The sequence below is a fragment of the Rhinolophus ferrumequinum genome, chromosome 7 (assembly GCF_004115265.2).
Source record: "Rhinolophus ferrumequinum isolate MPI-CBG mRhiFer1 chromosome 7, mRhiFer1_v1.p, whole genome shotgun sequence".
NCBI lineage: Eukaryota > Metazoa > Chordata > Mammalia > Chiroptera > Rhinolophidae > Rhinolophus > Rhinolophus ferrumequinum.
The window spans coordinates 75318785-75332975 of NC_046290.1; the positions used below are offsets into that span (position 1 = coordinate 75318785).

General features: G+C 39.5%; 1 protein-coding gene across 2 annotated transcripts in view; it reads left to right on the forward strand.

Moving 5' to 3' along the window:
- CAMK4 (calcium/calmodulin dependent protein kinase IV) overlaps positions 1-14191 on the forward strand; it is a 203747-nt gene that overhangs the window by 184611 nt on the left and 4945 nt on the right. For both annotated transcript variants that reach the window (XM_033110760.1, XM_033110758.1), the window contains 3 exons: positions 5495-5570; positions 9771-9897; positions 13632-13784. In XM_033110760.1, coding sequence (XP_032966651.1) covers positions 5495-5570; positions 9771-9897; positions 13632-13784 — 356 coding nt within the window. The remainder of the gene's footprint in view (positions 1-5494; positions 5571-9770; positions 9898-13631; positions 13785-14191) is intronic.

Genomic DNA, 14191 nt, shown 5'->3' on the forward strand with positions numbered 1-14191 from the left:
TATTTATATAGTTTATTTATTTATACTCCACCTCATCCCACAAAAAATGGAAAGGTAGCTTTTCAACAGTTGGTATTGCTTTGCTGTCCCTGGCCAGGATACATCACAACTTTAAAGTGACCAGGAGACTCATTCTGATTCTGATTTGGAACAAATAATGATTACTCCAAGATGGGAGGACTCGATGGAATCGTAGAAAAGTGAATTTTATAGAAACAAAACTTCCAAGGGTAATAAAAATAAGTTGTGTTTATCTTTTCCTCTTCTGAAAAGCACTAGGTGTTCTCAGATATTTGATTTTTCTCTTCAGGGTATTATCAAAAAGAAGTACGGTGAAGAAAATAAACAGGCTATCTTTCTTCACCTATTCATAAGATTTGTAGAAAGCAAAATATCACACAACATGTGTGACAAGGAAGACTTTTTAACAGCTGAAATAAAAAATATTAAGTGAGAGTTGGATTGACTGGTATGTATAGTTTAAAAGATCAAGAGAGCCCAGGAAAATGGAAAGGATGAGTTGGAGCATAAAGCCTACTTGTGTTTCAAAACATCCTTCAAACTTTTTTCTTGTTCTATACTAAAAAGTCATAGGTAATCAAAGTGACAGAGGCCTCAAATTGCCTCCTCAGTCTTGCTTAACCTCTAACAGTGTGGTTTGCATAGGATTGATAGAATTCTGGGAGTCATTGTAGCAAACCCCCAAGGCTGCTCCTAGCCAGAATCAGCCCCTCGGGAAGCATCTGGAAGTATCCCAGTCTGATCCACACCTTTGTTATAACACTTAGCAGAGAGGTATGTTGTCTCTCTTCTCTGTTGTCAAAGCAAATTGCACTTGACAAAGTTAGAAAGGTTGTGCCCTGTTCTTGCCAAATGTATGTGACACCTTAACAAAGGACCACACATGGTATGGATGCTGAGAAAAGCACCAATTTGGAGTCTGCTCAGCTGTGAGCACTGCTGCCTCCTATAAGAGGCTGCCCTGAGTACTTTCTTCTCCTCCAGGCCCCTAGGCCAAGTTAGGAACAGGGAAAGGGCAGAGAATTTCCAAACTCTGATCTGCTTCTGGCAGATAAATCCCTCTCCCTCCTCCTTCCACACTGTTCATTCCCCAGAGGCAAAGTTTAGAGAGATTTCTAGATGCTGTGCTAAAGATGGTGTGGATTTTTGTGGCCTCAAGAAAACTCTGAATTCAAGATAAGCCTCTATAGTGAAAAAAGCCCCAGAGTGTTTCTTTTTTTAATCTCTGCTGTGGGAGTGGGAGTAAAGTCAGGTTCAGGCTTTAAGATGAAAAAATGGTTTTGCCCCCATATGTTTTAAATCTCTAAAATGAAAGCATAGGAGAGAATTTAAAAACCAACAACAACCTTGACCTACTAGAATCTGCAGCCTGGCCTTGACCTACCTGCCAGGTGCCCGTTACCCCTGGACCTCGCTGCACACAAGGCTCTGCTCCAGTTCCTGAGTGCCCCTTGCTCGTTCCCGCCACAAAGTCTCATCGTATGTGCTTTGTTCACCTGAAACCCTCTCCTCTCTCTTTCCTCCACCACCAACCTCTCCCCTTTTGCCTAGTTAACTCCTCTAGGTCCTTTATATCTCAGGTTAAACTTTGCTTTCTCCAGTCACCTTCCCTGATCATTCTGACCAGGTCAACCCTCTATTAGAGATGCTCTCCCTACAAGCACTTCCCGTTTCCACTTTGCATTTCTTCACGTGGCTTTCTTGATCAACATCTACCTTCCCCACCAAACTATAAGCTCCATGATGGTGGAGACTTGTTCTCTTGAACTCTCCATGATTCTTCCCCCAGCACCACCTCGCACGGTGCCTAATCACATACAGCAGGTGATTAGCAAATAGTTTATGATTCATGAGTGAATGAATGAACCTGTTGCTTTCATTCACCTTAGTCTCCCTTAGATTAATCTTTCTCAAAGCAGTTAACAGTAGTATGAAGAAGTCTTCTGATAAAGAATGCCGCTCTGGAGTTTTAACTCAATAGGTAGGAAAGGATCGTAAAGCTCATCTAGGACACTGACAAAATGAAGGTACAATCAATGACCAAAATCATCCCTCTATTTTTCTCCGAGGACTGTAGGAAAGGATGAAAAACATGACACTGATGGTCCCTGCCAGTGTGTCATAAGCTATACCTCATGCATTTTATTTTAGGACCATTTCCAAACTGGTTACAGTGATTTTATTCAATAAATCAGAATTCACTCCTATCTCCGGAGGGACCCTCAATCTCTAGATGTTTTAATGGTACCATGATCTTATTTAAAAAATCAGTCCTCGGAGGTCTACTTGGTAAGGTGGTGAATAAATATTATAATTAAAGTTTGAATGTTTTATTAATTTTTACAGTCAGTTAAAATTGCTTTTACAAAAGATATGTGTGGTATCTTGGTAATTCCGAGACCATTTACCAAAATTATTCTGTGTTAGAGATTGGAGTATGACTTATCCTGGGAGCTCTGGAGCAGTTAGTGTTTAGTTAATAAGCAATAACACAAGTGCTAAGGTAATTTTAGGAAGTCGCAGGAAACTTGGATCCACTAAGACAATAGCCAGGATTATTGACTGCTTCAGAAAAGATGAGTCTAAATTATTTTAAATCCATTCTAAACAATTACATTACCCCTCACATTGATTTTTCTCCCCACTGCATTTTTCATTTTTTTGGACAGTGAGGTGAGAAGAGATACGAAGGACAGTCGGAAGTACTTACAGCGCTAAAAGGGGGATTGGTTGATATCGCTTCTTGAATTAAATTGGAAGTAGTCAACTATTGCTCAGTCTTAAGAAAATCACAAATTTGTAAAATCACCTGCAAAGACATTTAATACTTAGGAGATTTGAAGGCCTGGTGTGCCGGAGTCTGAAATTTATTCTCAAAACACTTTTGGCTCTTGGAAAAGGTTCAGCTAGATTGCAAGACTGTGTGGTGCTAGTTCTGAAGTTACAGTCGCATTAACTAGTAATTGAAAATCTTTAAAAGTTAGTGTGAATGGTGTGTCTAGGTGTGTAGAGTTTGTTTCACCCAAATGTGATATTATGATTAGTAAATATTATAAATTCTTTCTTAGAAGAATTCTTTTTAAGAGAAAGGTATTATGGAGAACAAAAGCATTCTATATTCCTTTTCCATGGTAGAAAGTGTGGCGTTTCACGCCACAAGTGTACTTACGTTGCAGCATAATGTCTAACAAGGAAATATATTGCCTCTCGAGAGTCAGGTTGCATCCCGTGTTGTGATGGGAAATCATATATTGCCATGTCAAGTAAAGAGCCCAGGTGCCCTATAAAAGGGATTCAAAACCAGTTTTGTTCCATGGAATTCCCTTTTGGGGTGAGGGAGGCCTTGGACCTGGGAGCTATGAGGAATGGCCAGAGAAAGCTCGTAACCTTTGCGACAGCGTGCTGACCTCTGGACTGCACAGGATGCTCCCCACCCAGTTGATTTGCTAGAGCCAACAGACAGGTGCCCACAGGATGGCACAGATGGTAGGTGCACTCGCAGGAGGAACGGGAATGCAGCAGGTTCTCTGGGGAGAGTACTGGTCCTCTCCTCTTGCTTGAACTGTCAGTAACTCCCCTTTACCAATATCAAGACGCTAGCAGGTTCAAACTTCAAGTAAACTAGGAAATTAGCCAGTCCAATTCACTTAGATTTTAGAGGTAAAAACCAAACCGCCAGAAAATGCAAAAGACTCTCCCCAACATATTTCTGTATTTCTGTTGAAATGGCAGTGTGTGACTTCACTGATGTGAAGACCCGTGTAGGGAAGGGCTATGGCACTGAATATGCATGTTTAATAGGCATGCATTCAGCTTGCAGATGGGAGCAGCTCTCCAAGACAAAGACACACAGGAGCAGCCCTCGTGAAAGCGGAGCCTAAGCTGGTTCCTCTGCACTCTGATGAGCAAAGCATTTTCACGTGGGAGTTCAGTGTTGTGGCTGTTGGGGCCACAAGGAAATGTCTGTGTGGCTCTGGGAAACGAAAGCTAACCTGACAGAGGGAATGATGGCGCTGAGCATGCATTTCTCTTCATTATGCTAATTAAGTCTTTACAATTTTCTAGGAATAATTTGCCTACAGATGAGAAAAACTTCTTGGCCCCAGATACAGTTACTTAAAGAGTCCATGTTGCTGAGTTGCTGCCTAGGGTGCTAAATGCACATTCTCATTTCACCGTACAGGCTCTTCATCGCCTATAGTTTATGTAACACAACGTCTATAGGGAAGAGAATATCCTGATTGGGGAAACATGGGGAGAAGGGGTTAGTGCGGGAAGATGTCAGTGGAAAATCCACTGTGTTCCTTCCTCTAAGTTAAATCTAGACTCCCATGAGGACAGCTTCCTCCTGGAGCCTCCTTTGGCCATCCACACTGAATATGACATTTCCAGCCTGCGTGAACAGGGGATCCAGTTCACTTGCTCTCTTGGCCCCGGCAGGAAGGAGTGTGGTACCACTATCCTGAAGCCTTCCCTCAAGATGCCCTCAGGTTTCATCAGGCAGCTCCTTCCTCAGGAACCCGATACCTACAGCACTTTTCTTCAACATAGAAAAAAGCCACTCTAGGCTACAGGCCTGAGCCCTATTTCTGCATAGACAGCAGAGCTCTCACATCTCCTTTTCTTCCTTTGTTAGTTAGGCTAACATCCAACACCTCCAATCCTCAGGACAAATGATTGGACTCACTCAACTGTCCATTTTCACAGCTCCGAGGTAGTAAAAACCTGAAAGAACTCACAATTCTATACTCCAGAGCCGGTTTTGTGGTTGAGATCCCTTTCTCTTTCACAGTGGTGAGCAGAGCTATAGGGGCAGCCTCATCAGACAGAGAAGTCCTCTTCTCAGTTCGGAGTCCCATCGTGACTGCGGACAGCTGCCCTCTGGGGACCTGCATGTAGTTCCCAATCCCGGAGCATGTTTCTGTTCAAGAGCCCTCCTAGTTTCTGTTCCAACCTTCTGGCATTAGTGACTTCCCAATTCTTCCCACCATCTCTCCTGGTCCCTGCCCTGTACGCTGTCAGACGCACGCACTCATGGACGCCCCATTCTCCCAGCAGTTCTAGATATCAAGGTAGCATAACTGTGCGTTTCTCCCCTTATTATGTTAAACTTTCATCCCTTTCTTTTCTATGTACGAAGCTTCTTTGACATTTCAGGATCTTTTGAAGTAAGGGATCTTTTGCAGCACAGGCATAGCTCTAAGTATCTGATTTCAGCAGCATCATGATGTTCCAATGTGGAATATTAAAGTTAATAACTCTATTTTTATGTACTCCGAACACAGACGATACTCTCCCGCTAAAATGGACGTAAGAATTTACAGCCTAATACTTTGGTGTGGGGAGAGAAGATTGGTTATAAAACTGCTCTGAAGTTTATGGTGATGAATTCATTTCTTCCCCATTGCTTGTTATTAAAATGTAAATGTTGACTTTCAACTCCAGTTTAACACAATTTTAACTCTTTCTGCAGCACCTGAGATTCTTAGAGGTTGCGCCTATGGACCCGAGGTGGACATGTGGTCTGTAGGGATAATCACCTACATCTTGTAAGTGAAGAGCAGCAATCTTTCTGCCAACTGTTTGCCTTTGTTGTGATATTTTCTGGGTACTCTTAGTCCTCATGAAAAGCACAAAAATCTTTTTGTGATTTTTCTGTGACATACTACACAGAGTTAGTGATGGAATTTTCTGAAAATTAGCATTTTTTTAATTTTATTTTATAATTTCCGTGGTGCCAGAACATCTGTCCAGGGCTTTTCTGCATCTCAGTCTTGCTACACAATGCATAGCAGATTTGGGGAACAATTCATTATTTGGATAATAATGAATGTGAAACTTGTATTCTCCTATTAAATGTGCTCTTATTTTACTTATTTGCACCTCATCAAAATAAGTAGTGTATTCCTCCTTTTTAAAGAGTAAAGGCTATTTAATTAATCTCATAAGCAATCCCAAATGGGTACATTTCTTACCAGAAATGTTTTAAATGCATTTTTGCTATCAGTTTTGTTTCCTATCTCTGTTGGGATCTTAAGGACCTTGAGTTTAATACCCTAAATTCAAAGAAACATTGTTCTCTGATAGAAAAACTAATGGGCTAAATCCCTCACTCTCTGGTGTCCCCAGTTCCATTCCTGAGCTCCTGTCTACTAATAAACAAGGATTTTTAAGAAATTTGCCAAAGAGCTGATGAAATTGCAGACGAATACGAGCTAAATAAGCAAGAATGATGGACAAGTTTCTGAGGAGGAAGATGGCTGTCAAACAGCTACAAAAGCAAGATTATCAATGAGTTCGAGAATTTAATTCAAAACATGTAGCTTTGATTACCATTTAGAGAATACTGCAAGGTTAAATGTTGGAACCTGTAATATTCAAATCTGTAAAGAGACTTTAGTGGGTGCGAAAGAAAGTGTATTGTTTGGCTCAGGCTTCCATAACAAAATGCTATAGACTGTGTGGCTTAAAATGTATTTCTCACAGTTCTGGAGACTGGAAGTCCAAGATCAAGTTGCCAGTTTGTTAAGTTTATGGGGAGAGCTCTCTTCATGCTTTGTGGATGGCTGCCTTCTCCCTGTGTCCTCAACACGGCAGAGAGTGGAAGCGAGCGAGCTCTTTGGTGTCTCTTTTTAACAGGGCACTAATTCCATCATGAGGCCCCACCCTCATGAACTCCTCTAACCTTAATTCTCTCCCAAAGGCCTCATCTCCAAGTGTCATCACATTAGGTGGTTAGGGCTTTAGCGTAAGAATTTGGGGAGGACACAATTCAGTCCATAGAAGAAAGAGGGTTTGTGTTTTACACTTACTAGTGATCATAGAAATTGAAGTGTTTAGCTAATATGGTTAGGCATAGGATAGCTGGGGTAGGACCCGCAAACAAGTTAGGAAACTCTGAGTATATACATTGATGAGTAGCCAAAACAAAAAGGTTGAACAAGCAACCCCTAAAACAGCCATCTGCGATTATGTAATGTCAGCAGATATTTTCAGTGTTCATATCCCTGTGTTTTCAGAATGTATTAAAGTTTCAGAAGAATTTGGAGAGGTAGAGAACAATGTTTTTTCTTATGAAAGTGCAAACCGTTCAGTAATTTGTGTTGGCCATACTGAGTGCTTAATTCATTCAAAGGAATCCGTAAGGCCATGTCACAGAATTCCTTCAGCTTATATTTCAGATCACTTTTATACTGGGGAAAGAATGTTGTCTGCTGAATTATGTAGGTAATATATCATACTTAGTGATGTTAACTGAAAAACTGAACTATACAAGTAATGATTCAGATTCGTCCTTAACAAGTAAATATGCCACCCAATTACAATTTCGTATTGAAACGTGATGTGAAGGGTTTTAGCACGAAGGACTTACAAGAACTCAGAGAAATGGAGATAGGAAATTAAGCTAGATTCACCCTGAAAACCTGAAAAATGGGGCTGAGGAAAACTCCATGATATGGTCCCTGACAAGGGAAAATGAAGAGAACAAAAAAGGTGATCATTTAAAAACCATCTTATGATAGCCCTGAAAATAATTTTTAAAGTCTGTCAAGGTCTTCTCCCCTAGTTTACTTGAGGTCATTAATTAGTAGATGCTGGTTAGATGTAAGCAGTAATAGTAGCCCCCAAAATGAAAATAAGAGTGCTACCTACAACTGGTATCCTTCAGTTCAGGTCTAACTTCTATCAGCTTGGGGACTTTTTATTTCATCTGTAGTTCATTAAAAGTTGATGGATTCTACCAGGCAAGCTTCACTGGAATATTTTCTCCAGTGGAATGTGCCCTTGGACCTATGTATCCCCTTTATTATTACTAAAAGTTCCACCAGGCCATTTTGTGTTACGACCTTGCTATTCCTAATGATGGCAGTAGACTGGAAATGAAGGCCATTTTGGTGTTTCTCACGGGAATTCTGGTCTCTCTCTACCTTTTACACCTAAACCCTTTGTTCCCACAGACAAAAGCGACTACTACCATGCTCAGGTCAGAATCAGAATCAGATAACATAAGAGATTCAAACTCTCTCCTTCAGCTTTCAACAATGCACTTCTGCCCAATGGCTTGGAGCTACCTTGTATTATACATTCACACTTCAGACCTGTATAATCCTAATACTCTCCTAAACTGTCCTTGTCAGCATTCAAATACTTCCATTTCTGAAGGCTTTTGCATGGGGTGTGTGTGTGTGTGTGTGTGTGTGTGTGTGTACACACGCTCTGCTCTGTCACATTTATTCCATTTGGAACATTTCAGGCTGACATGACATAAACTTTTTACCTCTGTCACCAACGCACAAATTTGCTGACATGATTGAGATGAAAGAAAGGCATTTGAATACTGTACCTTCTGAACTGTCATTCTTCTTTCTGGAGAAGAAAGAATTTCCAGGAGAAACCTAAGAGTTCCCTAAACTAAACCTGGAAAGTTGGCTAATTTCTCTATGACTAACCAATAACAGACTATATTTTTCTAGTGTTGTGAAAGGCACAGGAGGGCCAGGTAAGGGAGCGGCCTCCTTGTCAAGGAGCAGACACAGCTCCATTCTGTCTTTATGCTGGAGCAGGGTCCTCTGTGCGGTCCCTGCAGTGGGAAATGGTGGGTGCATTGGCCCGGACCTCAGCAGACCTGAGCCTTGCCCTTCCCTGGCTGGCTCCAGAATATTTGAAAAAGACAAAGACTCTCCCGAGTGGGCATTCCCTGAGCAAAAGATGTGAGAAATTGCTTCTTCCTGGAAACCTACTACATCAGGATGCACTTGAATGTTTCATGCTCTGCACCAACCTGGCCAGCTTGAAGGATGAATTTGGGAAAATGTTTTTTAACTTACTCATTTTCCCCCCCAAATGTTACACATTCCTTGGTGAGCATATTATATATATATATATATATATACATATATATATATAGTTCCCTTTTGGTTCCCAGTGATTTCAGAACTTCCACCCTCCTAGACCAGCAACTCACTTTTCCTCTCTCTCCTTAGGATGCCAAAGATGGTGCTCTGTCTCTTTCCTCCCACTTTTCCCATTTATTTTTATGCTGACCCTGTTGTGTAAAATGAAGGTGCACATAGTGAAGTGTCTGAAAGATATACGAGAGTGAGGGTCACATACAAAGTTAAGGAAATTGTAGGCTGCTCACCTCTGTTGTCTGAATCTATCTGTTCACTGTATGAAGTGTTAAAAGGCTGTTCCTTGACAGTAGTTTTAGCTCCTACCTTTGCTCTGAAATCCATGCTGGAGTGGAATGAAAATCTAATACTTGACTCATTTCTATGGAGGAATTCTGTGAATAAGGCTGAATAAAAATGACAGAAAAATTGTTTCTTTCCACCTTTTAATCTCTTTATTCTCAAAATTCTAATTCTCCCACTTTATAATAAATTGGAGTTGTAATCAATCTCTATGTTCTCAATTCCCAGTGAAAAAAATCATGGAAAGTCGTTAACATAGTGCCAATAATAATGTTAACTATTTATCATAGTTGTTTTGCGTCGTAATTATTAATATCATTATAACACTTTTTAGCACTCCTAAATTGGTTTTGTATCTATTCCTATTTCCTGAGGACATGATTGTGTGTTTACACCCCCAAAAGTGAATTGTAACAAGGCAATTGCATACTTGTGCTGAATAGACTTGCATTCATAACAGGAAGAAAGGACAGTCTTGAATTTCTGGGAAAAAAAAAAGATGAAATATACTGAGGTTTTTAAAGACATTTTATTTCCTATCTTCTGTCCCTCTAGACTTTGTGGATTTGAACCATTCTATGATGAAAGAGGTGATCAGTTCATGTTCAGGAGAATTCTGAATTGTGAATATTACTTTATCTCCCCCTGGTGGGATGAAGTATCTCTAAATGCCAAGGACTTGGTAAGTGCGAGCTCAATGAAATGAAACAAAATGAAGTAAAATCCCTCACGTTCATCGTTAGCTAATGAACGGGCAGTGTCGTTTTTCAAATTTGCCACTCTTAATATCTTATTTCTCTACAATTGTGAAGTATTTTAAATAAAACAATGCACACTAATATATTTTCCTAATAGATAATGAAAAATTCCGGGGGTGCCAAAAAATGTATACACATGACTTGTATTTATCTTTTGTTATTGGTATGTATTGAGTATTACAATTTTAATACAATTTTTTCTTTCTTGAAATATGTATGCATTTTTTTTTGTCACCCTCTGTAGATATGTTTGACTCATCACTAGCTGAATTGTCACAAATTACAAATTATTGCAGTATTAATTAATGAGTTTTTACCACGTAGTCAATGTAAAAAGTCTTACATATGAAGACTGCTGTGCTGGGTGAATCCAAACATAATTTACACATAATTCTGTTTTAACGTGGCTTGTTATTACCTAGATTTGGTTATATTTCAAATAAAACATTTCTCTTGAAATGTTTAAAGTTATTAAAAATCTCCTGATAGTAACACATGACTCATCATGCATCATTGGCATTATAAACAAATTATACTGGACCAACAATGCATTTTGTTTGGTGTTTTTTATGGTTTTTTGTTTGTTTGTTTTTTGTTTTACTTGGCTTCTTACTGAAGCTAATATTGAAGTTTGTTTATATTCAGGAAACACATATCCTCTGAGTAGATGGGCCACCTGTTCTAAAATAAAAAGGATACTAGCATGGAATTGAAACATTTACCATCAATCCTCTAGACAAAAATCATGCAGAAATAACTAAATGCTGACTTTTGAATCACAGAGGTTAGATCTCCAAGGGATCTTAGGAATCATCTAGTCTTCCCCTCATTTTGAAGATGAGTGTGCTACAGCCCAGAGAAGTGAAATGACTGTCCGGGGTCACACCACTTCCCAGCAGAAAGTCATTGTCATGAACTAATGATCCATGTTTCCAGACCCTTATGCAAAGCTCTTTTTCCTCCAAACATTTCCATCTTACCATCCATGTTCTTGGATGAGACACACCTCCTATAGGCCATGCCTTTTCCAGTGTGACTGGGAAGACGGAGTAGTATGTGTGAGGTGTGTGGCTGTGCCATCCCAACTCCACCCTCAAGTCAGGCCCCACACTCCTACACTTCTTTCCACCTCCACCACCACTGTCCAATCCCAGCCCCCGTCCTCTCCCACCGGACCAGTGTCCTAACCTCCTGTTTGGCCTCCCTGCCTCTTCCCATGTTCTTCTCAAGTGCACTCTCCACATGGGATCCAGAGGAATGTCTTAAAAATAAATCACATCATGTCACTGCTTTAAGGCTCTTAGGACAAAATCCAAGATCCACACAATGCTGCCTGGTCTGGATCCTGTCATCCTCTCTCATGCCACTCATTTCCCATCACTCTCCTTTCATCTTTCTTCACTCCAGGGCACCAGACCTCCAGCTCTCATCAGTGTAGCTCTGGATATAAGCCATTGCTCTCATGCTTCCTCCTTCCACCAAAACACACACACACACACACACACACACACACACACACACACACACACACACTCACACACCTCTTTGCAGAGGTAACTCTTATCTCCAAGCCCTAGCTGCCATTTGGTATCCTCTGGGAGGCTTGGTCTGCCCCCATTCGCCAGTTCTTCCTTCAACAATTGATTCATTCCTTCTGCCACGTTGTTCCTGGACTTCCTTTTTTAGGATAGTTGTCACTTATATTTACTTGTGCAAAAGTCCTCCTTAATTAGATTGTAAACTCTGAGAGAGGACAAAGCATGTGTGCCCAGATCTTAGTGCCATATGGGCATATAGGTCAAAAAATGTGTATTGAATGAAACAATGTATGAGAAAATAAATCATGGATTTTTAAAGTCTGACACACCTGAATTCAAGTGCCCCCTTTCTCATAATCTAGAGATGTCACCTTGGGCTCGTTATCTAACCTCTCTATGCTTTAGTTTGGGATTTAGTTTATCTGGGATGATATTTGTATCTATCTCTAGATTGTTGGGAGATTTAAGAGATATACTACATGTATATATACACAAATAATAAATTGAGCAACTAACTCAATTTAGCCTACCTCCTTTATTTAGCCCTCCTTCCATTTCTTTTCATCCCTAATGAAAATTAAATGGATAAGAGGGTTATCTGTGATATTTGTTCATTTAGCTAAATCGCACTGCTTAATAAATTTATAAAATTGCAGAGCTAAAGGAATCTTTGAGCCCATAAATGTGTACTTATTAGCAGAACTTGCATGTGTTCTGCCATCAGCATAGGCGACAGTGCCAATGAGTGGGCGAGTTGGGTTGTAAGGGGGACTGTAGGCCATCTGTAAGGCTTTGGGCTTGAATCCTGTCAAGGTCACTGGATCTCTCTGACCTTCTGCAAGTTTCTTAACAATTCAGTGCCTCAGTATCTTCAAATGTGAAGATTAACACTGGCATATGTGAATTCTCAGTATCTATTGGCTTTCAATAAACGTTTTCATGAGGAGGAGGATGGTAATGAGGAAGAAGAAAGGGATCATTGGAAAATGAGAGGGAAATATTTACTTGTCAAGGATGCTGTTAAGGATTAAGTATCATTTATAGACATTTATTAGTTCACGTGTTCAACAGATAATACCGTGTTTCCCTGAAAATAAGACCTAGTGGGACAATCAGCTCTAGTGCGTCTTTTGGAGCAAAAATTAATATAAGACCCGGTCTTATATTATATTATATTATATTATATTATACCCTTATTTTACTATAATTTTTGGAGCAAAAATTAATATAAGACCTGGTCTTATATTATATTATATTATTTTATATTACATTATATTATATTATATTATATTATATTATATTATATTATATTATAGACCCGGTCTTATAATAATTTTTGCTCCAAAAGATACAGTAGAGCTGATTGTTCCACTAGGTTTTATTTTCGGGGAAACACGGTAGCTATGATTACTATCAGATTTTTATTTACTGTGCATTTCTTTCTTAATCATCTGTACTTCTCTCCACCTCCTCTTGATTTTAAACCTAAGCAGCCTCATGTTTCTGCTCTCTACAAATTCAGTGTCTCTACCCCAAACACATATTCCTTTGCATATTTTGGAGAAAAGAAGTAAATGGGGAACCAGATATTTATTCTTCATTTGACTTTCTGCCTGATTTTGTTAGCCTGTGTTCAATTCTTCTTAGGTTATTAGAGTTAGAAAAGACTTGGGCCTTAAATAATCCGAAGTCCCTCATTTTACATGTGAGCACGCCACTGTCTTTTCAGACTCCCTCACCTACAGCTGCCAGAAGCCATTGCTACCCACAGTAACCTCTGAGGACTTAAAAAAAATTTTTTTTTGATATAAGCAGTGGTAACTTTACTAACCATTGTCACCCCAATAAAATTTAATTTAAAATAAATGAAAGATTTGTGGGAATCAAGTACACAGAGCTAAGATAACCTAGAGAATATTTACTCATTATAATATCTTACCTCATATTTTATTTGTTATTAAACATATGGCAATATTAAAATACTTTTCAAAAGACAGAATATATATTCAGTGGTACTTCCAGGGCAATAGAATAACACCTTGAAGTTCACAAGCTGAGGGGCAAGCCCAAGCTCACCATGAAAATCCCCCTAAGAAGTCTATGGCTCTTTATCACTTCAGGTCAGAAAATTAATTGTTTTGGATCCTAAGAAACGGCTGACTACCTTTCAAGCTCTCCAGCACCCATGGGTCACAGGTAAAGCAGCCAATTTTGTGCACATGGATACTGCTCAAAAGAAGCTCCAAGAATTCAATGCCCGGCGCAAGCTTAAGGTATGATGACAGATGTTTTGTTTTTAAAAAAGATTTCTCTCTTATGTTGAACTATCAAAGATACATCCCCCATTCTTCATCTAATACTATTATTATCGCCTATGGTACCAGGCAACATTCTGCTTTGAAATCCCAACAATATTGCTATAAAGCCACTCACAATCTTATGTTATCCTCTCATAACAGTTCATTGTTAATAAGAGGAAATGTGTTGTATGTTGAGATTTACTCACCAAACAAATACTTTATCACTGCTTCTCATTTTCTTCAGGCTGAACTGCCTGAACAGCATTGTTCAGGAAACTGGTATTTATTCAGAAAGTTGTCTTCTTTCTGAATATGTGAGAATTGGGAAACAGTTTTTTTAAAACTATATTTTCTAATAATTCACATACTTGGTAGAATTA